The sequence below is a fragment of the Odontesthes bonariensis genome, chromosome 7 (assembly GCF_027942865.1).
Source record: "Odontesthes bonariensis isolate fOdoBon6 chromosome 7, fOdoBon6.hap1, whole genome shotgun sequence".
Lineage (NCBI taxonomy): Eukaryota > Metazoa > Chordata > Actinopteri > Atheriniformes > Atherinopsidae > Odontesthes > Odontesthes bonariensis.
In genome coordinates this window covers 32,032,742-32,057,902 of record NC_134512.1, presented here as the reverse complement: position 1 = coordinate 32,057,902, position 25,161 = coordinate 32,032,742, and the positions used below count along the sequence as shown (strand labels likewise).

At 45.3% G+C, this 25,161-nt stretch overlaps 1 protein-coding gene across 1 annotated transcript in view; it reads left to right on the top strand.

Moving 5' to 3' along the window:
- The window catches only part of smpd3 (sphingomyelin phosphodiesterase 3), a 117,835-nt gene that overhangs the window by 48,133 nt on the left and 44,541 nt on the right, over positions 1–25,161 (top strand). The window contains exons 3-4 of the mRNA XM_075470571.1: positions 470–721; positions 813–1,746. Coding sequence (XP_075326686.1) covers positions 470–721; positions 813–1,746 — 1,186 coding nt within the window. The remainder of the gene's footprint in view (positions 1–469; positions 722–812; positions 1,747–25,161) is intronic.

Genomic DNA, 25,161 nt, shown 5'->3' with positions numbered 1-25,161 from the left:
TGACATGAAGCTGTATGACATCCCATATTAGCAACATCATTTATGAACATCTTCTTACCCCCTGCTGCGTCCTGTGAGCCGAGTTCCAGCCTCGTTTTGGCGTTGACGAAGGTAGTCCGGCTAGTTGGCTGGGGCTTAAAAAATAAAGCGTTTTGCTTCTCAAAACAATATGTGTTCAAAAGAGTAATACATTTGCATCACAAAATCGTCCCTCCAGGAAAAAGTCAGACCTCACATCGCTTGGCCCTATTCTCTCTCCCTTCGTATCACTGCGTGCTGCCGCCTGCCGATAGCCGCACCTGTTACGTTGTTTACTGCTCGGTCTGCACTTCGGTCTGCACGTTCTACACAGCACGCAGTGATACGCAGCTTCATGTCAAAAGAGGCGAACTATCCCTTTAATTTAAACTCGTATACTTTTTACTCTCATTATAATCACTCCTTGTGTCAAATCTTTTGTTTTCTCCAGACCAGACAAACACCAGGCGGAGCAAGGCCAAGCTGGCCCAGGGGGCGCTGGGACTGGAGAATGGAGGCCTCAGGGCAGAAGTTTCTGCTTCTGCAGTGCCAATGTTTGCCTCCTGCCAGACTCCCTGGCCAGGTTCAACAACTTATCAGACACCCACAGGAGAGCTCGCGAAGTGGGGAAAAGAATCCGCAACGGTGCCAGTCGACCCCAGATTAAAATCTACATCGACTCGCCGACAAACACGTCTATCAGGTGAGGAGAGTTCACTGCAGAGCTCCTTGTGTCAGCTGCCGAGACGCATGCGTTCACTTTAAAACATCCCTCTTTCTGTTCTGTTATCCAGTGCGGCATCCTTCTGCAGTCTCGCCACAGGTTTCCGCCGTACCTCCTCTCTGGACCAGCGTCCAGACCAAATACACACCACCAACGGCCCAGCAGAAAACGAAATCGAACCCCTCACCGAGTGCCCTATTCACCCCTCAGGTGCCGCCGACTGCCCCGTCCACCCCTCTGCAGGAGACTCCGCTGAATGTCCCGTCCACCATGACGGGGCAGAGCCAGCAGCAGAATGCCCCCTCCACCTGGCAGGGATGAACAGCACCTCAGACTGCCCCGTCCACACCTCAGATGAGGCTGTAGACTGCCCCATGCATTCTGCAGTGGGTCAGAGTGGTAATCACGACTGCCCCATGCACGGGGAAGGGATGCAGCAAAAACCCTCCGCAGACTGCCCGCTGCACACCTCAGGGGTTCAGATCAGCATCAGTGCTCCCGAGCCGGACTCCCACGAAGAGGAGGCGGGGAACCATCGGGAGCAGGCGGGAGGAGACTCGGGCAGCATGACAGCCTCCCGGGAGTCCCTCGCTCGTTACCACGGAGGTGACGGAGGTGTAGGAATATCCTCCAACAACACTCTCTCTCATGTCCCACGCACATCAATCTTTAAGCGCCCGGGACGGAAACGTCGCCATGGGGATGAGACCTTCGACCACGAGATCTCTGCCTTTTTCCCTGCCAACTTGGATTTCCTGGCTCTACAGGAAGTATTTGACCACGGAGCGACGACGAGACTGCGGCGGCAGCTGCACCGCTACTTCCCATATGTGCTGAGCGATGTCGGGCGCTACGGCTGGAAAGGCTGCTGCTCCAGGTTCAAATTCTTGAACAGTGGCCTGATGCTGGCCAGTCGCTACCCAATCTTGGATGCACGTTACGAGTGCTACCACAACGGGAGAGGAGAGGACGCGCTGGCGGCCAAGGGGGCGCTGTTTGCTAAGGTCAGAGATTTTACTTTCTCTACTTCTTGTCCTGCTTTGATTTTACTAGGTTTAGGCTGTGTTCGAAACCGCATACTTCTCCTACTACTCCCACTACTCATACTGACTTTTTGAGTTAGTGTGCGAGTTTGAGTAAGTGAGAAGTTCCCGGATGCATACTAGATTCTCTGAAATGTTGGGTGTGCATCATGAGGTTACTACTCATACTCAAACTACCCAAGATGCAACGTGACGTGACGTCGCCGATCGTCAAAACGGTCAAAACGGCAGTTTCAAGCTAGCTACAACGAGGGTAGGTTCACCTCCTGTTTTCAAAACAAAAGCACCAATTGTATCCTAATATCTTTCCCTATGATAAAAGGCAACGGGTATTTTATTTTGTGAAAATAACCGGAAGTGCGTTGCTCACTGCGGCTAGCTTTAGTAGCGCCGAATTCGTGGGAACAAAATTGTAAATAGCCGGTATTTTGTCAGATTTTCAACACGTTGGGGATCTAAACGACTACTTTCTGACCTGAAAATGTTTCAAATGTTGCTAAAGTTTACAGAGTTTAGAGCTTAAGCAAAATCAGCTTCAGGCCGGCTGATTTCGGCTCAGGTAGGAGCGAAATGCATTGTGGGTAAACGCTCTGCATACTGTCTGATCGATGAGTTTGCAGTATGCTGAATGGAAGTATGCAGTTTGTATGTAGTATGTGGTTTCGAACACAACCTTAGACTTGATGGGAAATTCCAGCAATGTTTACATTTAGTGCGAATTTGATTCAAGTAATAATTCAACTTTCATGAATGGTCATTTTTTTTAGCCTGTTAGCGTAGCTTAGCATCGAATTGGAAACAGCTAGCTTGGCTCCGTCCCAGTTGTGACAGAACTCAAAATAATAATTGCAATAGTGAAGAAATAGTCAGGCACACCAACATTATTTTAAAAATGCCTTTTTTTTTTTACAGATATAACAAGGGAATTAATTAGGGGTTCAGTTTTCTGGCCCATCACCGATCTTTAAAAAGCTTGACCTTCCGATTCCGATTTTTGCCGATACCGATTTTTTTTTTTATAACTGACACTGTCAGGTGTAAAGGTCAGTCTGACACCTTCAATGTCCCAATATTATTTTATTGAAAAACATTGAACAATGCCTGTGAAACAATACAAACTTGTTTTAACTGCACATGAGGTCGTGCTCTCAAATATAAATGAAAAGTTTAGAGCATTGCTGTCTAAATGCAGACGTGACCTGGTGGACGGGTCTGTCAGTCGGCCCTCTCCCGCGGCCGATAAGAATGGACAGTGGCTGATTTTCAGACCTTTGCGTGGGTAGATAAGATCGGTTTCACATGCAAGTATTGCCGATCAACCAAAAATTAAGGAAATCGGGGCCGATCGATCGGTGCAGAATTAATGTAAATGAGTTGCTTTGAGAGCGACTAGAGGCTGGCAGACTGTTTGTACCTGTGGGAATCAGCTAGCTATTTCCCTCTGCTTGCAGTCCTAATGGTAAACTAACATAACTATATCCTAAAGAAAAAGCCACATGCTGAATGGATATTTAATTACACAGCCCCAAATCACTCACAGCTCTATATATGCAACTGATATTATGTTAGAAACACTTTCTAACGCATTAGGTAGCATTGGATTTTAGATAATATCAACCACCACGTTTCTTGCCAAACCATAGCGATGTAGTTTTGGCTCCAAAATCTAACCTTGAGTGAGTAAACCTCACCAACTCGTGGTCTTGTCTAAACCTAACCGATCACTGAGTCAAATGTGAACGAGATACAAACAGAATTAAAACAAGATGGCGGGCGTCCATTTAGAGCCATCTTTTGAGGAACTGGTGAGAACTGATTAGATTAAATCAATTTCCTTATCTTATTTTTTTCCAAGAAACTATTACCTGAAAGAAAAACAATCCTATAATCAGGAAGCGTATGCACCTTTTTCTGTTTTGGTCCCTAAAGATGTGGAATATTGTCAGAGGAAGATATGCGATTACTGCTCGAACCTCATATACAGACGACCTTATTTTCCTTTTAAGTTTCAGAATCATTCTGAAAGGTCAGCGGAGAGAGAAGGTGAGGAATTGCTATAGCTAATGACGAAGTCTATATTTAGAATGAGCTTCATTTCAGAGGGTTTCACACGGAGCCTGGTTTCCTGAGAGCCGTTTGCCCGTGCTTTCACTCGGTGTACAGATGTAATAAAGAACATTTTGTTTTCCCTCACTTTTCGTTTGGGGAAAACCGAGCTTAATTTGAATTTAAATGTCACTTCGGGGCTAATTTTACGGTTCTCCTGCAGCAGAAATGTGATCATGCTCTGATCGCTGTTTCAGCCTAATGCTAATCCTGTCATCAACATGACTTTGTTGGTGCAGTAACTTGAGGCTTCTGATTTGGTCTGTTTGTACTGAATATACATTTTATACATTTGTAAGAGTGTGAGGCAGAGATTCAGAGCTAAAAGCTAAGAGTTTGCTTTCTTGCCTTTAAAAACTTCAGAATATCCGTCAGCTCTGTGGAAATGACCCATTTCGGTGCATGTTTGCTGCACTGTTGCCACGGCGTTGCGGTGATGGAAGCGATCCGAAGCATGTGGCAGAGGTGTAGAAACACTTGCTTGCACTCCCATCTGTTCACACATTACAAATCAGTCTTTGTATTGATTGACCCACAGTAACACTCAGCCCTTCCACTCCTCATCATCACGTATTCTCAATGTCTTCAGCTTCAGGCGTTCGTCGAAAAATCGGCCAAATTTGCACTTGCGCTTGAAAAAATGATACTAAGAAGAACAATAACATGATTATACTGACTGCCAAGGAGCTTCAGGGAAAAAACTCAGCTTCATTGTCTGTGGTTTCTGCTAAATTTACATTCAAAGTTTTGTATTCTTGTAATAACTTTACTTCCTGCTTTATCTTTTTAGTCCATTCCACTCAGTTTTGCTTCCTGCCACAGCTGGTTTCTGTTCTGATTGGCACACCTGCTCTGCATTAGGCCGTTATCTCTCTCAGTACCAATACTCCAGGCTTTCCTTGGTTCATCGCCTGATCCTTGTCACTGCTTTCGTTGAAGCTCCCGCTTGTCAGCCAGTCCTGTTTCCCCCCTCGGCTCTTTCTCTTGTTTAGCTATTAAGTTCCTTAAATCTCCTGCCGTGGCAGCTCTTCTTGTTAGTTATAAATGAAGTCTTCATTTTCGACACCTGATGGCCTCCCGCAGTTCATCCTCTTCTTGCCATGACTATTGGCTATTGTGACTGTAGGAGAATGCAATTCATTCAGATGTAATTGAGTGTATTTTTAAAGGTTCTTCATATCAAATAATGTAAGGCTTGCCATTATTGTGCAATGAAGTTAATTAATTTACTGGGATTTCTAACATTGTTTATTTACACACACTTTGTGTCCTTACTGGGGTATACTGTGTGTATACTGACCATTTTTGATTAAGCTGGTTCATATTTCAGCTGATAAAATGTTAGAAAATAGTAAAAAATACCCAGATCCCAATATGATGGCCTCAAAGTTCTTTATTTATGCCCCTTTTCCACCGCCAAGCTAGCCCTACTCTACTCGGTTCGATATAGGGCGACACTACACGACACGACACCAGTACCATTTCCTTTTCCACCCAAACCGTGACCTGGAAGTGGGCGGAGTCGCCCTTTACCACTAACGTGACGTCGGTTTCAGGCGAAGAGAAGAAGAGGCGAGACGAAATACACTTGAAAAAGAAAGGAAACTTTGGCTATACCTGCACCTCGCTCACTGTCCATGGGTTGGCTTTCCTTCTCTGGTCTTCCATATTCGTAGTTCTGTTTATTCTCTGTTGCTCTCGCAGGTGTGTTTTCATACATGGCGGGTGATTATTTAAAGCTCCCCGAGCTTCGTGGCGTGTATGACGTAATTTCACCTGACCAATCAGTGGACAGCACTGATCACGTGACGTTTTAGTATCGGCTAGACCCACCTCTGAAGCAAGTACTAGCCGGTGCTAAAAATCGTAACGGGTCCCACCTTCAACCCACGATGGAAAAGCTCCCAATCAGGGTAGAGTGGTACCGTGTAGAGCTGTACTGTTACAAAAATGTTCGGGGGCATTAGTCCAATTAACAACCCAAAGTGATCTGTATTTCAGAGAATTCAAGTTTCTGCTTGATAACAGTTTCGTCTGACTCATCAAATATCAACTACTTATTTTAGAAACCTTCCCTTTTTTACGCAATCTGAAGAGACTGTTCAGACCTGCAGATATCTGGGGGTGGTGCTGGATAATAAACTGGAGCGGTCTGCCAACATAGAAGCTGTGCACAGGAGGGGCCAGAGCCGGCTCAGGTCCTTCAATGTCTGCAGTGACATGATGTGCATGTTTTATCACACTGACATTGAGAGTGTACTGTTCTATGCTGCTGTTTGCCTGGGGAGTTGCACTACAGACAGAAACTGTAGGCGCCTGGACAAACTGGTGAAAAAGGTTGTAGGCAGATGGCCGGACCCTCTCAGTGCTGTGGTGGAGCAACGGATGAGGAGGAAATTAGATTCTGTTTTGGGGAACAATAAACATCCTCTCCACAGCATCCTGGCAGGACAGAGGAGCAGCTGCAGGACTGAGAGGTTCAGGAGGTCCTTTTTCCTCACAGCCATGAGGCTTTTTAACTGTGACTGCTGACTTGACGTGGCGGCATGTGACACATTGGGCGTAAGAACGTGTTTGCGTAAGACAACTGTGACCTGTCACAGATCATTAAGGCAGTGCAAATGGAGCGTTCTCCGGCTCGATTAGCCATAAAAGAACACTGCAGCTGTGTCTCACCAAATTTAATTTATCAATTATCATTGGAGCGTCGGCCATTGTGGGGCTGAATGCTAAATGTTTGCATTCTCAGTTTCACATTTCTTACATTAGCAGAAAGTAAATTTCAGACTCATTAGTTGTGACCTGATGTCGGCTGTGATGTTTCACTCATGAGTGTTTCCCACCTGCTGGAACTGAAGTCTTTACAGGACAGTGACATGTTTCCCTGTGTTGTGTACGACCCTGTAACGAGTTCAGAGATAGTTTAGAGATAGTCCATGCAGATATAGCATGGTTCAATGCAGAAATACCAGTCCATTAAGCAGGGTGGGGTTATGACAGGGCTCCTAATGTACTAATGTGGGCTACTGGTGTCCTTTTTCTGTCTTTCTGCACCAGTCGTTATTACTCTGTGTAATAACCCAACACACTGTGTTTGAAAGTTCAATTAATCCGTGCTGAAGCTTGTCACTGTTTTAAATGTGTGTGTGGGGAGTTTTGACAGTGTGTGAGTTGATTAATCAGCCACATACTGTGACTGTCAGGATGCGGGTCTGGAGCTGATCCAGTCCCTGCTGGGCCGGGTCAGCGTTATGCGACCCGATGCTCCTGATGGGCACCTGCATGTGTGAGCGAGCCCTGTCTTTTCATGTCCTTACGTATAGCAGATCTAATGAAGACACGCTCCGTCACAGCTGGCATGCTGACAGTCTCATCCTGTTTCCCAGCTGCCCGCTGACTGTCGCTGCAGCTTACAAGCTGCCTCCACATCCCTGTTTCACCACCTCCGTGTATGGGAGGTCACTCCGGGTCTCACTGACAAGCTGGATGTGAGCCAGCTGGCGGGCACATGTCTCAATGCAAGCTGCAGACGCGCTCAGCCGACAGGGACTGAAACCAAGCATTTTTATTTATGGCTGCACCAGAGTTACAACTCCTCAAAAGTGGGAGTGTACCTAAAACCAGGACTTACAGTATCAATGAAAACATCATGCAGGAACAACAAGAACTGTGTGGCTGCTCACAGTTTCTCCAGGATGTTTACTTTAGCTTCATTAGCAGAGTTTCTATTTTTATATCATATTATATTTCATCATATAATATATCATATATTATATATGATATATTATATTTCTTTTTTTTTTTTTTACTTTGTTTATTAAGCTTTTTTCACAATAGAACACAGACACACAGGAACACTCAGAACAGAATCCCATCCCCATGAAGTAAAAAAAAAAAATTAAAAATACATAGATAAATCACAATAAAAAATGATAAATAGATGAGTAAATCTAAGACAATGTATGTCAAACATGTTGTAAAAGAAGACATATGAATATAAAAAGGAGAGCATGTTACAGAAAAACAAACAAACAGAGAGATGCAGTACATACAGAATAGTATTTAAGCGGGTTGTCATCGAAACACAATGAAATCAGTGGTTGTCCTAGCTAACTTGCAGCTCTGATTTCTCTTCCACATATCTCAGAAAAGGTTGCCAAATCTTTTTGAATTTACCAGCTGAACCTCTAAGTGTGTGTTTTATTTTTTTTCCAATTTCATATGATATAAAGTACTTCTGATCCAAAGTGTGTGGGATGGAGGGATGGCATCCTTCCATTTTAGAAGGATTAGGCGACGGGTGAGAAAGGTCCAGAAAGTCACACTGGGAATTGTTCAAGATATATTATATTTCTGATCCAAAGTTAGAAGATGTGAATTAGAAAAGGTCAATTGAAATGATGCACATTTCCTAAAAGACTAAAATAATCCAACTCATCAGCTGATAAACAGAAACAGTTCTTTGTTCATCTCAATGTAGCAGGCAGTTGTGGCCGTGGAGTACTCCCTTTAGGCATCTCACTCCTTCTTTGAGCGCGCCTGTTATTCTCACCCAGTGGTCACACAGGTACAATATTTGCAATATGAGGTTTGTTTCCAGTTAAAACCACTAGCCACATAGCTCACACCACCCAGCCTACTTTAATTGCATTAAACCACCAAGGATTGCTTCAGATTTGCTTAATTAGTGAATGGAAAACAAACCATAAATGATGCTACACTTCTGCAGTTCTCGACTCATTTCTAACATCGTCCCAGGTGTGCACGCAGTCCATCAACTTTAGCAAGATGGAAACTTGGATTCAGTGCATTTAACAGAACTGCCAGGGTCCTGTCTGCTCATTAAAAGCATTTTCAGAGTTTTCTTTCCTTTGAAACCGTACCCTTGGAGCCTTAAAATGGCTCAGACGAAACACTGTGAATCCTTGTGAAGGAGTAAATTAGCCTTGCCGTTCCCGTCAGCGTGTGCTTGCAGCTTAACTCCGCTGCTAGTACAAGGAAGCCTGTCTGCTGCTCCAATGAGGCAGATATAAGGCTGGTCAACACTGGCAAAGATGGGATTTTCCAAGCATGGGAGGAAAGCTCTTAGTTTATAAATCTGGAGGATCCAGAAAACAGAGAAGGCCCTGTTTCAATGGATTAATACGTTTTTGGACTTCAGAAACTAACAAATGTGACAAGTTGCCTCCGTCCTTTTGTTTCCTTTTGTCTGCTTTGTATAATTATAATATAATAATTCTGATTTGTGTTTCTTTTCCCATGAATTTTGTTCCCTGTACCGTCCTCCCATTTAACATGTGGCTTAGATCTGCTTCATTTCAATGAACACTGGCTCAAACAGCAACCATTTACAGTAGATTCCTGTATTCGAAAGCCCTCCTCATGCCACCAAAAGAGCTTTGACCATCCGGAAGTGACAAAAAGTGTCTAGTACCAGGATATTAGCAATAGATTATGTGGGTCCTATGGATTATGGGCTGGGACTGTTTACCATGAATCCCATTAGATCCCATCAGATTGGTATCTGGGTGGTTTGGAGTCCAGATGAACACCTCAAACTCTCTTAAGCAGTTTTTGTTCAGGCCACTTCTATGTTGCTGGGGGAGGCTAAAGTTATGGGGGAAGCAACGTTGCCATTTCAGGGCATGTGACTGGTTTGTAAAAATGTTTAAGTGGGTGTCAAGTGTGAGAGTGACTCCCTAATGAATGCCAGAATGCAGGACTTCCCAGCAGAGCATTTCATTGTAACAAGATGTTGCTCATTTAGCCTATCAGGAGTTTTAATGCTGTGGCTCGAATATTGGAAGATCCAATATTCGATTTGTGATCCTCACTAGAAAATGAGCAAAATATATGTAAACTGTAGCCTTGCAGATTTTAATCTTAACCACCCGCGAGTGGTTAAGATTAAAGGGAATGACGAGCGGGAGGGAAGTAAAGAGGTTCGGTCACTAAAAAACTAGGGCCGGTTCCTTCTGATGAGCATTTGTGTCCAGACGAACACTAGCAAGACGTGAAAAGTGGTCATTTTGATTTAAAAACGTGTATGAATGCGTTGGCGTGCAGACAAAGAGAAAATGAAGCTGTGTCTGTGTAGGGAATAGAGAGGTTGTAAGGTGACGGTTGAAGAATACACACCTGAAAAAACAAAGCCCCTTCCTCCTGTATAAATGCTTTTGATTCCCTTTGCCTGAATGGTGAGAAATTACCTTTTCCTTGCAACGAAATTTTTTTTCCAGTGTATAGACCACCAATTAATCTCACCTCACCTCAAGTGCATGATTTTAGACGGTGGGAGGAGCAGGGAGAGCCCACACATGCACTGCAAGAACATACAAAATCCACACAGAAAGTCCCCAGCCGGGAATTGAACCGGTCAAAGAATAGAGCCCACACAAGTTTTGACCTATTTATTCAATGAAAAACAAGCCAACTGATTGAAATATAAGGCAGGGGAATCAGAGATAAGGTCGGTCGTGGGTGCATGAATGAGTTTAAAGGGATGTTGACAAAGAAGAAGCCACGTGTCCAGTGAAAGGAAGCGTGTTAATCCACTATCTTATAAAGCAGAGGAGCAGCCGACCCGGGTCACCAGCCCGACACATTTCCTGTTCACTCCCAGAAAAATCCAAAGCAGGAACTCAGCAGTCAGCGTGCGACTCGCTGCGGCTCTTCGTCGGCGGAATGAGGAGATGTAAACACGTCACGGCGAGCACAAACAACACGGCGGGTGTAACATCAGCTATAAATCAAAAGCTGCTCCACAGGGACTGAAAAGGAACTCCTGTCTTTACTGAGCAGCTCCACCCACATACCACCACCCAGGTCCTGTTTTCTGTTTGCACTGTGAAATCTTTTCCTTTACACAAACACTTCACATATCCGTCACACTGGCCTCACATATAAAGCCTTTTTCAGGCTCAATCTTCACCGTTTTTACCTCCAAAAAGAACAACAGAAAGATTCTCCACTTAAGTCTCTTGGTGAGATTAATTGGGGCTTTATTAGAAAGAAGATAATGAGAAAAAGAGCACGATTGAGCACGATTGAGACTCCTTACCAGGCAAATAAATGTCAAACCTCGAACATCAACCAGCAGTGAAGGTTAAAGGTCATTTTCAGTCTTTTTCTGCATCTCATGCTCAGCACTTGTGGACGCGTCAGGTGTGAATGCCCTCCTGATCTCCCCCGGCTCTCCACTGACACCTCATCTTTTCTGCACTCACGGGTTAAAAACTGCTGGTTTTTATCTGGAGCTCATGTTGTCTGCTCTAAGTGCTCGTAGATGTTTTGCCAGCTTGTTTTTTCACGTGTGTCGACAGAAAATTTTGCGTAGATTGTTTCTGCAGAAGCTAAGCCAAATGCTTTAAGCCACTGAGGTGTTTCGATATTAAAACCCAGCTGACGCGCTTGGACCATACCATGAACGGATGAATAAGAACCCTGTTGTGTTTGAGTTTTGATGCAAACAACTCCATTTAATTTGCATCTGATGCTCTAAATCAGGGGTCTTCAACGTTTTTCAGGCCAGGGACCCCCAAACTGATGGAGAGTTGGAGCAGGGACCCCCCTACTATTCATATGGCATACAATTGTGTTTTATATTTAACGGGGCCTAGTGCTGTGTATAAACATAGCTACTCTGTTATTGTACATTCAACATTAAGCTATTCAAATAATACACAGGTTAATATATTCATGTTTTTATTTTAAAGGTACAAGGTACAGGGTGGCCGTGCCACTGCCATTTATAAACAAACATCTTGCATACAACACTGAGCTATTCAGATAATCCACAGATTTTAACTTTAAACATGCATGTAGATGGGACAATGAATCCTCAAACCATCTGTGGATGGGACATGTTTGCGAGAAAAAACTGTTTGAAAAAAAAAAGAAAAAAAAAAGTTAAAAATCGTCTAATGAACCAAAGATTTCGCGACCCCCCTGTTGAAGACCTCTGCTCTAAATCACATATTTCATGGTTACATCCACACGGAGCACAAAGTGATGCTGCACAGCGATCAAAAACTCAGGTTTGTTACTCAGGAAACACCTGACGAGCCCCCAAAGATACATGCAATACACAGGCTGACCCGCCAAGCACAATCCGACAATCTGACAAACAACAATTAACATAGATCTGCTCTTACAGTTTCTATTGAGGTGAAATGGAGTTCCATTCATAAGTATTAAACACAGTACATGTGGTTGGTGCATGTACACTTTATTGCCAAAATTATTCACTCACCCATCCAAATGATTAAATTCAGGTGTTCCAGTCACTTCCATGGCCACAGGTGTATAAATTGAACCACCTAAGCATGCAGACTGCTTCTACAAACATCTGTGAAAGAATGGGTCGCTCTCAGGTGCTCAGTGAATTCCAGCGTGGTGTTGGACGGGGCGCCACCTGTGCAACAAGTCTTTTTTGTTTTGTTTTATTCAGTCACACAGTCTACAACAAATGTGTTCAGTACAATCATAGCATTTTTTTGTGACTTAAAAGGCCCACAGGCTGAAGCGTAATGCTTATATTTAAGCCTGTCCTGATGAACAAAATTAAGCTCCCCATCAACCTATATTTTTACAAATACTAAAGGAAGAAGAAAAGTAACTGTAGAAAGAGAAAAGACAAAAAACAGAATTGCATCCAATAAAGTAAAAAAAATAGAAGAATATTGAAACAAAATCATAAATTAACACAAAATCCTTCACAAATTATAAATACTTGTAGCCCTCAAAAATTGCTTTAGAAACCATCCTTTTGAAACCCAAAAATGTTCTACAATTTCTTACATTTATATTAGCATAATTCCATTATGAAACTCCAACAACAGATATGCATCTCCTTTTCATTTCTTTTTTGGCCTTTGGTACAGTAAATTTGCATATGTCTCTTAAATTAGACTTTGTTTCTTGACTGTCAGCGACAGTTGACTGACTTCCAGTCGTGAAGTCAACTGTCCCTGAGGCGCATAGTGCACAGAGGTCGCAGAGTCAAGCACTACAGGCCTCCAAACTTCACGTGGCCTTCAGATCAGCTCAAAAACAGTGCGTAGAGAGCTTCATGGAATGGGTTTCCATGGCAACTGCATCCAAGCCATACATCAGTGGTGCAAATCACGCCGCCACTGGACTCTAGAGCAGCGGAGACACGTTTTCTGGAGTGACGAATCGCGCTTCTCCATCTGGCGATCTGATGGATGACTCTGGGTTTGGTGGTTTCCAGGGGAACGGTGCTTGTCTGACTGCATTGTGCCAAGGGTAAAGTTTGGTGGAGGGGGGATCATGGTGTGGGGTTGTTCTTCAGGAGCTGGGCTTGGCCCCTTAGTTTCAGTGAAAGGAACTCTGAACGCTTCAGCATACCAAGAGATGTTGGACAATTTCATGCTCCCAACTTTGGGGAAACAGTTTGGGGAAACACTTTGTGGAAACAGTTTGGGGAAACAGTTTGGGGATGGCGCCTCCCTGTTCCAACATGACGTAGTAAGGTCCATAAAGATATGGCCTGGTCCCGACCTCAACCCGATAGAACACCATTGGGATGACTGAGACTGCGAGGCCTCCTCGTCCAACATCAGTGTCACAAATTCTGGAAGAATGGTCACAGATTCCCATAAACAAACTCCTAAAGCTTGTGGAAAGCTTTAATATGGTTTAATATGCCGACGTCATATTAAACCCTCTGGATTAAGAATGGGACCTCACTTAAGTTCATGTACCTGTAAAGGCAGATGAGCCAATACTTTTGGCAACGTAGCGTGAAAGTCATCTCTCACCCAGATGATTTTGGACGGCACCAGCAGTCAGATGATGTCATTTCCTCCTCTTGAATTGTGATACTTTCATTCGTCAAACTACCTTCAGCCCTCACTGGTATCTTTAACGTATGAAAATCATATTAAAGCTCTTCATGCCGCGTGTGTGAATTATGGTCGGTGAGTTTATCGTCCTTTTCCTTCAGTTACTCAACAAAGCAATTCGGAAGGTGAACTAGGCATTTGAGACGCTGTTAAAAGCCCCTTTACGCGCCGTCCTCTGAGCCGTTGATATTACCGGTAATTTTAAAGCGTCACTTTTTATGTTTTAGTGCGCTTCGTGCTGACTGGATGTTGTTGGTCCTTTCAATCAGCTTTGGCTTTTGTGCCCTTGTAACCTGGCTGTCTCGTGGCCAGCTGCTGGCTTTGATGTGCCTGCTGTTACCTCCTCACCCCTCTTCATCCTCCAGACGTCTTGGCAGCTTTCCAGGGCGAAGCCCTCACTTCCGCCCGTGAACCTCGAGCTCGCTTCGCCGCCAGCTGGGCTGCATCTCATTAGATACAGTTCATTTGAAGTACCTGATGTTTACACATTAACGCGTACCAGACTGTTCCCTTTACATGAGCACATTATTGTTAAAAAGATGTTCTTTACATTCTTTGCTTTCTCTTTTTTGTGTTGTTTGGTGCTTTGTTCTTTTTTATCTATCAGATATTCCAAGTTTGAGGTTCCAGGTGACATTTTCACAGCTATTTGTGTTCATGCTAACAATACGTTACGTCTATTTATTTACATTTAACACACTTTTAACATTAATCTTCCTGCAGTCAAAGAAATCTGTTGAAATATCAAGAACCAGATAAACATACAGCGATGTGGTACTGACGTCATTTATATGTGCTTTATTAGAATAAACTGAACTAAAAAAGGGTAATAAATGATAATAAATCCAAACACTGAGTACAGAAAATTATATAAGAAATGTGCAACAATTTGACGAGAACTTTGAAAGTAGATAGAAACTAAAGCTCGCCGTGCCCTACACAAATTTTCATGTGATCGGAAAGTTTTTTAGACAGTTTTACAGCGTCAGAATGAAATCAGGAGGAATCTCACGAGAGTTGTGGAGCGATCTCGGGCGTTTGGTAAAAGGTGGTCATAAAACTCAATCCAGGCTGTTTTAAGGCGGTCCTTCTCACAAAAAACGTGTTTAATATCATCTTAAGTCTGTGTTCATAACCAACGCGTTCGCTGGTGTCAGCTCCAGACAGGAAGCAGGGGAAGCTGTGATTCAAAGTGGCCGCGGCGACGTGGTGAAAAGCCGTACGGATCAGTTGGACCCATGGATGTATTATAAGACGATTTTTTTCTTCCCCCAGTGGCCACTCGTGGTATTGCAACAAAAAATCCCCTGTGGCCCAAAAAGCCTTTTTCCCATAGACCGCAATAGTAAAAGAGATGCCTGTAAAACTGTTCACAGGACGCCTCCAGCTGTAACCGCTGTTATTTATTAATCTTTGTATTCTATATTTTTAAGTTTTTTAGACTTTTTAATCCGTCAAAAAGTCAGAAAAGCCCCAGAAAAGTCTCTTTTCCCAGCGTGACGTCACAGCTGTGTACGTGCACTGTGATGTGGACGTACGTGCACGTTCTCATCGCCCCGGGGCATGATGGGAGGCCCCAAAGCATCATGGGGGGTGACTCTACTGTGCATGCTCTATGGGCCGCATAAGGAAGTCCGGAAGTGAACCCGGAAGTCAGAAACTTTTTGGGTGTATGCGCCAGGCGAGCAACTCCATTGAAATTAACGGCGGCCATTTTGTGGTCCGGTATCCAGATTATATAATACATCCATGGTTGGACCGAACAAAATGAGAAGCACCTAACTTAGCACTCCTTAGCTAGGAAATTGTTTTTGAATTGGCTCTATTTGAATGAATTGGATTATTTTATAAATAATTATTGAATTATTTATTATTCAATGCTCACGTAGGCAATGACAGTGAGACCTGGAGGGGCGTGATTGGGAGGAACGGCCCCCCCGATCTGAATCAGAGTGGTGTTTTGTTGTTGGACTTCTGTGCTCGTCACGGACTGTCCATAACGAACACCATGTTCAGGCATTAGGGTGTCCATATGTGCACTTGGCACCAGGACTCGATGATCGACTTTGTGGTCGTATCGTCGGACTTGCGGCCGTATGTCCTGGACACTCGGGTGAAGAGAGGGGCGGAGCTGTCAACTGATCACCACCTGGTGGTGAGTTGGCTCCGCTGGTGGGGGAGGAAGCCGGTCAGACCTGGCAGGCCCAAACGTATTGTGAGGGTCTGTTGGGAACGGCTGGCCGAATCCCCTGTAAGGAGGAGTTTCAACTCCCACTTCCGGCAGAGCTTCAACCATGTCCCGGGGGAGGTGGGGGACATTGAGCCTGAATGGGCCATGTTCCGTGCCTCCATTGTTGAGGCGGCCGAACGGAGCTGTGGCCATAAGGTGGTCGGTGCCTGTCGTGGCGGCAATCCCCGAACCCGCTGGTGGACCCCAGTGGTGAGGGAAGCCGTCAAGCTGAAGAAAGAGTCCTATCGGGCCTTTTTGGTCAGTGGGACTCTGGAAACAGCTGATGGGTACCGACAGGCCAAGCGGAACGCAGCCTCGGCGGTTGCTGAGGCAAAAACTCGGGCTTGGGAGGAGTTCGGGGAGGCCATGGAGAACGACTTCCGGACGGCCTCGAGGAGATTCTGGTCCACCATCCGGCGGCTCAGGGGGGGGGAAGCGGTGCACCGTCAACACCGTGTATGGTGAGGGTGGGGCTCTGCTGACTTCAACTAGGGACGTCGTGAGTCGGTGGGGGGAATACTTCGAGGGCCTCCTCAATCCTACCGACACGCCTTCCGATGAGGAGACAGAGTTGGGGGGCTCGGACGTGGGGCCTCCCATTTCTGGGGCTGAGGTTGCCGAGGTGGTCAAGAAACTCCTCGGTGGCAGGGCCCCGGGGGTGGATGAGGTCCGTCCTGAGTTCCTCAAGGCTCTGGATGTTGTGGGGCTGTCTTGGTTGACACGCCTCTGCAGCATCGCGTGGACATCGGGGGCAGTGCCTTTGGACTGGCAGATCGGGGTGGTGGTCCCCCTCTTTAAAAAGGGGGACCGGAGGGTGTGTTCCAACTATAGGGGGATCACACTCCTCAGCCTCCCTGGTAAGGTCTTTTCGGGGGTACTGGAGAGGAGGATCCGCCGGATAGTCGAATCTCGGATTCAGGAGGTGCAGTGTGGTTTTCGTCCTGGCCGTGGAACAGTGGACCAGCTCTATACCCTCCGCAGGATCCTGGAGGGTGCATGGGAGTTCGCCCAACCGGTCTACATGTGTTTTGTGGAGAAGGCGTTCGACCGTGTCCCTCTGGGATTCTTGTGGGGGGTGCTCCGGGAGTATGGAGTGCCGGACTCCTTGATATGGGCTGTTCGGTCTCTGTATGACCGGTGTCAGAGTTTGGTCCGCATTGCCGGCAGTAAGTCGGACATGTTTCCTGTGAGGGTTGGACTCCGTCAGGGCTGCCCTTTGTCACCGATTCTGTTCATAATTTTTATGGACAGAATTTCTAGGCGCAGCCAGGGCGTTGAGGGGGTCTGGTTTGGCGACCTCAGAATCGGGTCTCTGCTTTTTGCGGACGATGTGGTTCTGTTGGCGTCGTCAGGCCGTAACCTTCAGCTCTCACTGGAGCGGTTCGCAGCCAAGTGTGAAGCGGCTGGGATGAGAATCAGCACTTCCAAATCCGAGACCATGGTCTTCGGCCGGAAAAGGGTGGAATGCTCTCTCCGGGTCGGGAATGAGATCCTTCCCCAAGTGGAGGAGTTCAAGTATCTCGGGGTCTTGTTCACGAGTGAGGGACGAATGGAGCAGGAGATTGACGCATCTGCAGTGATGCGGGCTCTGCACCAGCCCGTCGTGGTGAAGAAGGAGCTGAGCCAGAAGGCGAAGCTCTCGATTTACCGGTCAATCTATGTTCCTACCCTCACCTATGGTCACGAGCTTTGGGTAGTGACCGAAAGAACGAGATCGCGAATACAAGCGGCCGAAATGAGTTTCCTCCGCAGGGTGTCTGGGCTCTCCCTTAGAGATAGGGTGAGAAGCTCGGTCATCCGGGAGGGGCTCCGAGTAGAACCGCTGCTCCTCCGCATCGAGAGGAGTCAGATGAGGTGGCTCGGGCATCTGGTGAGAATGCCTCCTGGACGCCTCCCTGGTGAGGTGTTCCGGGCCCGTCCCACTGGGAGGAGGCCCCGGGGAAGACCCAGGACACGTTGGAGAGACTATGTTTCTCGGCTGGCCTGGGAACGCCTCGGGGTCCCCCCAGAAGAGCTGGAGGTAGTGGCTGGGGACAGGGACGTCTGGGTCTCTCTGCTCAAAGCTGCTGCCCCCGCGACCCGATCCCCGGACCAGCGGAAGATGATGGATGGATGGATGGATGGATGGATATAAATAATTATGATTACAATGAATTTAATTCCAATTGGCTTGAATTGGACTTTATTATTTAAGTGCCTTGAGATGACATTTGTTGTATTTGGCGCAATATAAATAAAAATTAATTGAAATTAATTGAATTGAACTGTGTTATGGCCAGTGTTGTGCGTGAACGAGTTCAAAAGAACGCGTTCATTGAACACGCTCATTTTTTCGTGAACGTTGAACTGAACGCAACACATTTTTTAATAAAGAACTTGAACGTGAATGAGTTCACATTATGTGTCATGAACGGCAGACATCTCTGTAAATGAACGTTGGAATTTGTTTTCCATTGAAAACTGAGTGACATCTGTTTTCTCTTTTGAAACGTAACGAGAGAAAGTTCCTCCCTCCTGTATTCTCGCTGGTGCCGCTTAAATCATGTATCACCAGACAGAAATGGTTTTGACATTGTGTGCGCAATGCATTGCGGGCAACGTAGTGTCCGGCTGAGAATAGTTGAATAACATACTGGCTTCCGCACGTCTTTACCCGTGATGAATTCCAGCAGAGCGGGGTAGGCATAACAACGCCGCGTAGCAGGCAACGACGAGAGCGCGGAGGGCTGGAGGAGCAAGCGAGAGAGAGAGAGAGAGAGAGAGAGAGCGCTGCAATTAAAAAAAAAAGGCTAGTGGAAGTGATGGCACGGAGACAGACACCGATTCTCCTTATGAACATTTAAAACAATTTTACACTCTTGGAAACCAAGACCCCGACGGCATTTCATATTATATATTCTTTTTTTAATTAAATGCTGGTAGATTTCATTGCACTAAGTATAGAACTGGTCAACCTTGTCTGTATTGCTGCAAGTTTCATCACCTGGTAAGAAACCCACAATTGCAGTGTCATGAGAAAATGTCTACAATGAGCAGTTTCAAAGAACGTATAGTGATTTCTAGCTCGTAGTGTGAAAAAAAGTATTTATTTGAATATCTCACGAAAAAAGTAAAATGAACTGAACTTTGAACTAGTTCAGAATTAAAATTGTGAACTTTGAACGTGAACTGTTCACTTTGAGCATGTATGAACTGAACTTGAACTAGTTCAGAAAAGCTGTGAACTGGCACAACACTGGTTATGGCAACAGCACGAATGTCTCTACGAAGTTTCATCTCCTTTGTAACACAACAGAGTGGAGAAGGAGCAGCTTTGGCTAAAAGATGCTTATCGGTCGACTTCATTGTTGTTAAGAATTATGGGAAATAATCTCAGAAAAATCTAGTTGTGCTGTTGCACATAGTGATCCTCCGAGATCTCGAGTCTTTGTAAAAATCCTTAGTTCATTACTTAAAACTCAGTGCCGTCTTTAGATGTGTGTCAGGTCTTTGTTTGGGAGGCTTCAGACTGTCTCAGTTCAGCAGTCAGCGTCTGTCAAGAAAATTCTTTCAAAATGAGGCTCAGAGTCGCTGGAGACAATTAACACAAAACATTTATTCTTGCAGAAAGGAGACACGTCTGCACAACATATCAGGAAGCTGAGCCAGAGTTGTCTGAGTTTAAAAAAAATGATACTATTGCTATTTATGTGGCTTCTCACCAGCCACACAATGTCATGAGACATTGAGTTCAGTCAGTAGAACAAAAACAACAGTGAGAACTAAAAATAGGAGGAAGCCTCCCCGCATCACACCGTACTTCTTTTCACTTAGCATAACCTCATGATATTTCTCTAACAGTGTCTCACAGTGTAGGAGCTCGACCGGCGAAAGTACCGTCACTGTTCGGTAAAAACTGTGATGTTGGATCACAATACACAACCGGAAGAGCTTCAGTTGACTTGGTGTTAACAGTAACACTCCGGAGGAAGCTTCATACCCTCACTGATGGTCATGTGATGTCACAAGTCAGTCAGTGGGGTTACATGGCACTGAAAGGATCGGATTAAGGGCTAAATTACAATAAAACTGAGTTATTAAGTCAAGTCAACTCAAGTCTTTTATTGTCAGATACACAGAACAACAGAGTCGAACTAGGCACTGAAATTCTTAGGACAGGACACCGTACAGCAGCTACCATAACAAGACATAACATGCCGTAGCATGTCATGACATAAGTACTTTAACAAAAACAGTAACAATAAATAGGCAATGTGGATACTACAATATACATTTTACGCTAATTACAAGAGCTATACTGAACATATAATACACATAATAGCCTATGCTAATCTAAGACCTATACTAACCTATAACATAAGGTAAGATAAAAATATAACATTGTGCAATATTGCATGTTGCAGTGCAAACAGCAGTGGAGGTAGGCATGTGTAAAGTATAAAGTGTGAAAGTGATGAGAGTGCATTATAGTCCATTTAGGAGCCTGATGGCCTTAGGATAGAAACTGTTCTGCATTCTGCGGGTGCGAGACCGGATGCTTCTGTACCGCCTACCAGAAGGCAGCATGGTGAACAGTCTGAAGGATGGGTGATGGCAGTCTTTTAGGATTCTGCCAGCTCTACGAAGACATCTTGTGTGGTAGATGTCCTGAAGGGTTGGGAGTTTCTTACCAATGATGCACTCAGCAGATCGGACCACAGTGCGTAGGGCCTTAGGTCCGTGGCTGTGCAGCTCCCAAACCACACTGATGTTGCTACCAGTCAGGATGCTTTCTATAGTGCACCTAAGTTCATGTAGACACCTTTAATCTGACAAGAAATTGGATCGGATCGGATTACTCGCGGTCAGATTAAGACCCCGAGATAACTCGGTTGAAAGTCAAATTAAACCTGCTTGTAGACGGTGAACCACGTGGTGAATTAGACTTTGCGTTCTGCGCATGCTCGAGATTTTTTCACGGGGTCGTGAACCGGAAGTCAAAAGAGACGATATTACTTTTGTTGTCGCCGTCAGAAAGAAACAAACAACGCGATGGAGGATGCTCCGTTGGGCATAGAGTTTGTGCAACAAGCAGCTCATCACAGACCAAATGTAGAGGGACGTAGCTTCATCTTGCTCTGCGTTCTCCATCTTTCTCCAATGCCTGAGGTTGTTGTTGTTGGTGGTGAAGAGGTCAACAGGAAGCTGAAATGGGTACAGCGCCACCTGTTATACCGAGGTATGACGTGCTTTGTGCCTATGATTCCATTTATTCACCGCCATATATCCGAGGATAATTACCTATGCTCAAATAAGGAGCATAACCCAACTATAGCTGTGATCTCACCATGTGGACCCACTGAGTCTAAAATCTCCCCTGAATGTTCAGCTGGGTTGAGCTCTTGTGTCTGTGACATCTATATGACTCATGCCATTTTCATCCTCATCAAACCGCTCAGAGCTGCATGGAAGGGAACATCATCATGTTATTCTGTTCTCATCAGTATGAATAGGCTTCATCATTTGGATAGAATTGACCACGTGAGTGGAATAAATAATTGTTTAAGCTGTGCAAATGAGTGTGTCTTTTGGAGAGAATGTGGATTCTTCGATGTCGTTCATCTTTCAGGCCAGCGGTCATTAGTTGTGGGCAGCTCGACACTGAGCCCCCCCCCCCCCCCCCCCCGTCCATCGTCTTCTCTCTACAAAATGACTGCTTGGACCTGTGCTGCAGACCACTTAAACCGGTGCTTTGTGTCATCGCCCAGTCTCATTAGGAAACATGAAATATTCACGTCCAAACGCAGCATCGTTACGATGAAGGAGCAGACATTTTTGAGATGGTGACGCCTTAAAATGCCCGTTGTTTTGAATAGAGCAGCTTTTAGATGACCACTGTAACCACGTGTTTATTCAAATTTAAGCCAAACCGTGTATTTTTACACCAAACTCTAACAATAGTTAATATCAGGTGAGATGTGGCTCAAACTTGGTTCTCTTGCATGCGTATAACTGCTGTTATTATTGTTTTGGGGTTTTTTTGGCTTAAATTTAAACCCGGAAACTGGGTTTAATGAATATGTTCTGAACTGTGCGCGTTGTTTACATCTAACAGCCAATAGCCAAGATAGCGCTGGTGCTAACCTTAATGCTAGCACTCTTTACATGTTTGCACATAGATGCACAGTTATTCACTGACTATACTGAGGAACTGGGTAGCAGATGTAATATAACCCTCCAAACGTCACAGAATCTGAGTTTTAGATCATATCTGGACAACTTTGAGAAGATTTGTGCTGAAGAATGATTCGCTGTTGGATTTCACTGAGTCGCTTTGCCCGTATATTAAAGGGCATTTACTTTTTGAAAAGAAATCAAGTCTTGTTTTTGAAGTCCGCATTCGTGTCCTTCCAGGCCTCGCACCCACGAGTCTTTTTCTTTTTTTTTTAAGGTAAACGGGGAGGGAATGATCAGTTTTTTAAAACTTCCCCACGTTCGTGTGCACTTAATCTGTAGCCCCTTTCACACTGCGACCCGCTACCTTAGCGGGTCCAAATTGCACCTTCGACCCGCGTCGAGCAATGTGAACGCTTGGCGTGTCAGGGTGACCCGTGTCGCCTGAAGCCGAGTTCAGGGGGCGTTGCCTAGTGGCAGAGCGTCACACGAAACACAGAAAATGCTGGGTGTGTACAATGACGTAGTCACAAGCCATGCGCCGGAGGTAGGGTTAAATACACCTGTCTGCATCAAATTTTTCAAACAAACGATGGCGGGACACCTTGAAAACTCGTTTTTGCAATGCAGTTCATGGAGATGTTACTTTACGGTGCGTCTTGCTGCGTGGGAAACCGAGCTCTCCCATCTTTCTCGCCAGCCCTTCCAGCAGATGTCCATCCTTCACCGTCCCCGACATGTGGCGGTAAATAACGTCCTCTGCTCGGAGGCTGAGGAGCTCGCGGACCTCCTTGTCTCACCAGTTGGCCATATTAAAAAATGTCTCGAACTTGATGTAGGCTAAAACAGAGTAAAACTTGTCCTCACCTGTCGCTGTTGTTCTGAATCAGCTGTCCATTCTGTCTTTTAAACTCCTCACGTCACGCCCACGTCCGACCCGCGTCGATTGTGTTCACATCAAACTCGGCTCGGCAAAAAGACTAGGGTCCGACGCGGGTCGAAAGGCGAGTCGAGTTGACGCGGCAGCCCGGGTCGGCAGTGTGAACACAACAGCGGACACGCTAAATTCGCGAATTAAACGCGGGTTATTCGGCAGTGTGAAAGGGGCTATTGTCACAGTTGAGCCTGACTGAGGTTTAGACCCCAACGCAGGTCTTTCTGAGGAAGATGAAGACAGGCAGAGATGGTTTTGGTGCCTTTATTTAGAAATAACTGAAGACGGTAGCTACAAAAACACAACAAAGGAGAAAACAACGCACTTGCTGACTGACTGAAAGGCCGACTGACAAGGAAACAACATCAATGAACTGGGACAGGAACTAAGGAAAACCTGGAGGATATAAACTGAGGGAGGCGGTAACAGGCGAGGATCAGCTCAATCAGAAGTGAAGAGCAGATGAGAAAAAGGAAGTAAGTAAACTCAACAAAACAAAACAGGAAGCAAGGAAATTCAAGTGCAAAAAGTAACCAAGAGACCAAAAGACAAAGTGACAGACAAGATAGACATGAAAATGACTTCGAAGGAGCAAAAAAACGTGTTTTCAACGCATTTGTTCCAGTTGAGTTGAACTCATAAAGGCAGGAGAACGTCTCAGCAGTGTATGGAGGTGAGAGCCGAGTGTCTGTAATATCATTACAGATGAGCAGGAGGCGCGTCTAAATTTCCTGCTGCAGGAAACTTAACCTTTCCATAACCTCAGGCATACTGACGTTGCCGTGCACAGATACGGAGGAGTTGGAAAATTTTAATTGCCACTCAACGTTATTCATGGCTCTGCATAATCAGTCACTGTTGGCATTGCAGTCTGGCAGTAGGGTTTGTCTCATTTCTCTGGCAAATGAGACCATTAAGTCAAAAATCAAGCCCAGCCATCCTCTGCTATTCTTTCCTGATTAGTTTATTCCAATTATGCAGCAGTTACATGCAGGTGACGTTTTGAATCCAGTCAAATGTAACTCGAGGGAAACCCAGATTGTGATGGTTTCCCCGTGAGATGTGTTTACCTTTAGAGCAGCAGCAGGTCAGCAGCAAACATCTGCCGCCTGCCGAGATGCGACGCAGGAGAGGGAGAGAAAGAGGAAGCGAGAGAATATTAATTAAAAAAAGTTTCCCCGAAGGACGAGCCAGCGCTGGCTCTGTGATTAAAGCTTTTCAGTCTCAACATTTATCCCCTCTGATGGTTATTTAAAACCACTAAGTGCGTGGTTGAACGGTCACATGTGTGTCCAGTGGGTAAATTCACAGTTTGAATGCATTATTACGGATTAGGTCTCGAAACAGGGACACGCACAAATCCAGATTGGATAATGGAAATCAATGGGAGAATTCCCCAAATCCACCCCGGGCCTCTAATGGACAGAAGGACCAATGTCCACCATCAAGGTCAGCTTCATTTATTGACACAAATTGCTCTGTTGGCATTTCGTCCCGTCTCTCAGTGAAAAACCGGCTCGTGCACCACCACACAGCGCAGCTCCGCTTCCCAGGAGTGTCGTTGGTTCTCATGTAATCGTCTTTTTGATGACGTTAGCTCTGGCTAACACCTGTAGTCATACAGTTCCTTTAAGGTGGACGGAGGCTGCATTGTGAGTGTCCTGCAGTACGTACAGACACACATACTACATACTTGCATACTGCTTACTCATCGAGCAGACAGTATGCAGAGCGTTTATCCACAATGCATTTCGCCGAAATGTTGGGTATGCATCATGAGGTTACTATTCATACTCAAACTACCCAAGATGCAACGTAACGTGACGTCGCCAATCGTCATTTCCTGTCAAAACGGCAGTTTCAAGCTAGCTACAACGAGGGTAGGTTCACTTCCTGTTTTCAAAACAAAAGCACCAATTGTATCGTAATGGCTTTCCCTATGACAAAAGGCACCGGGTATTTTATTTTGTGAAAATAACCGGAAGTGCGTTGCTTGCTTCGGCTAGCTTTAGTAGCGCCGAATTCGTGGGAACAAAATTGTAAACAGCCGGTATTTAGTCAGATTTTCAACACGTTGGGGATCTAAA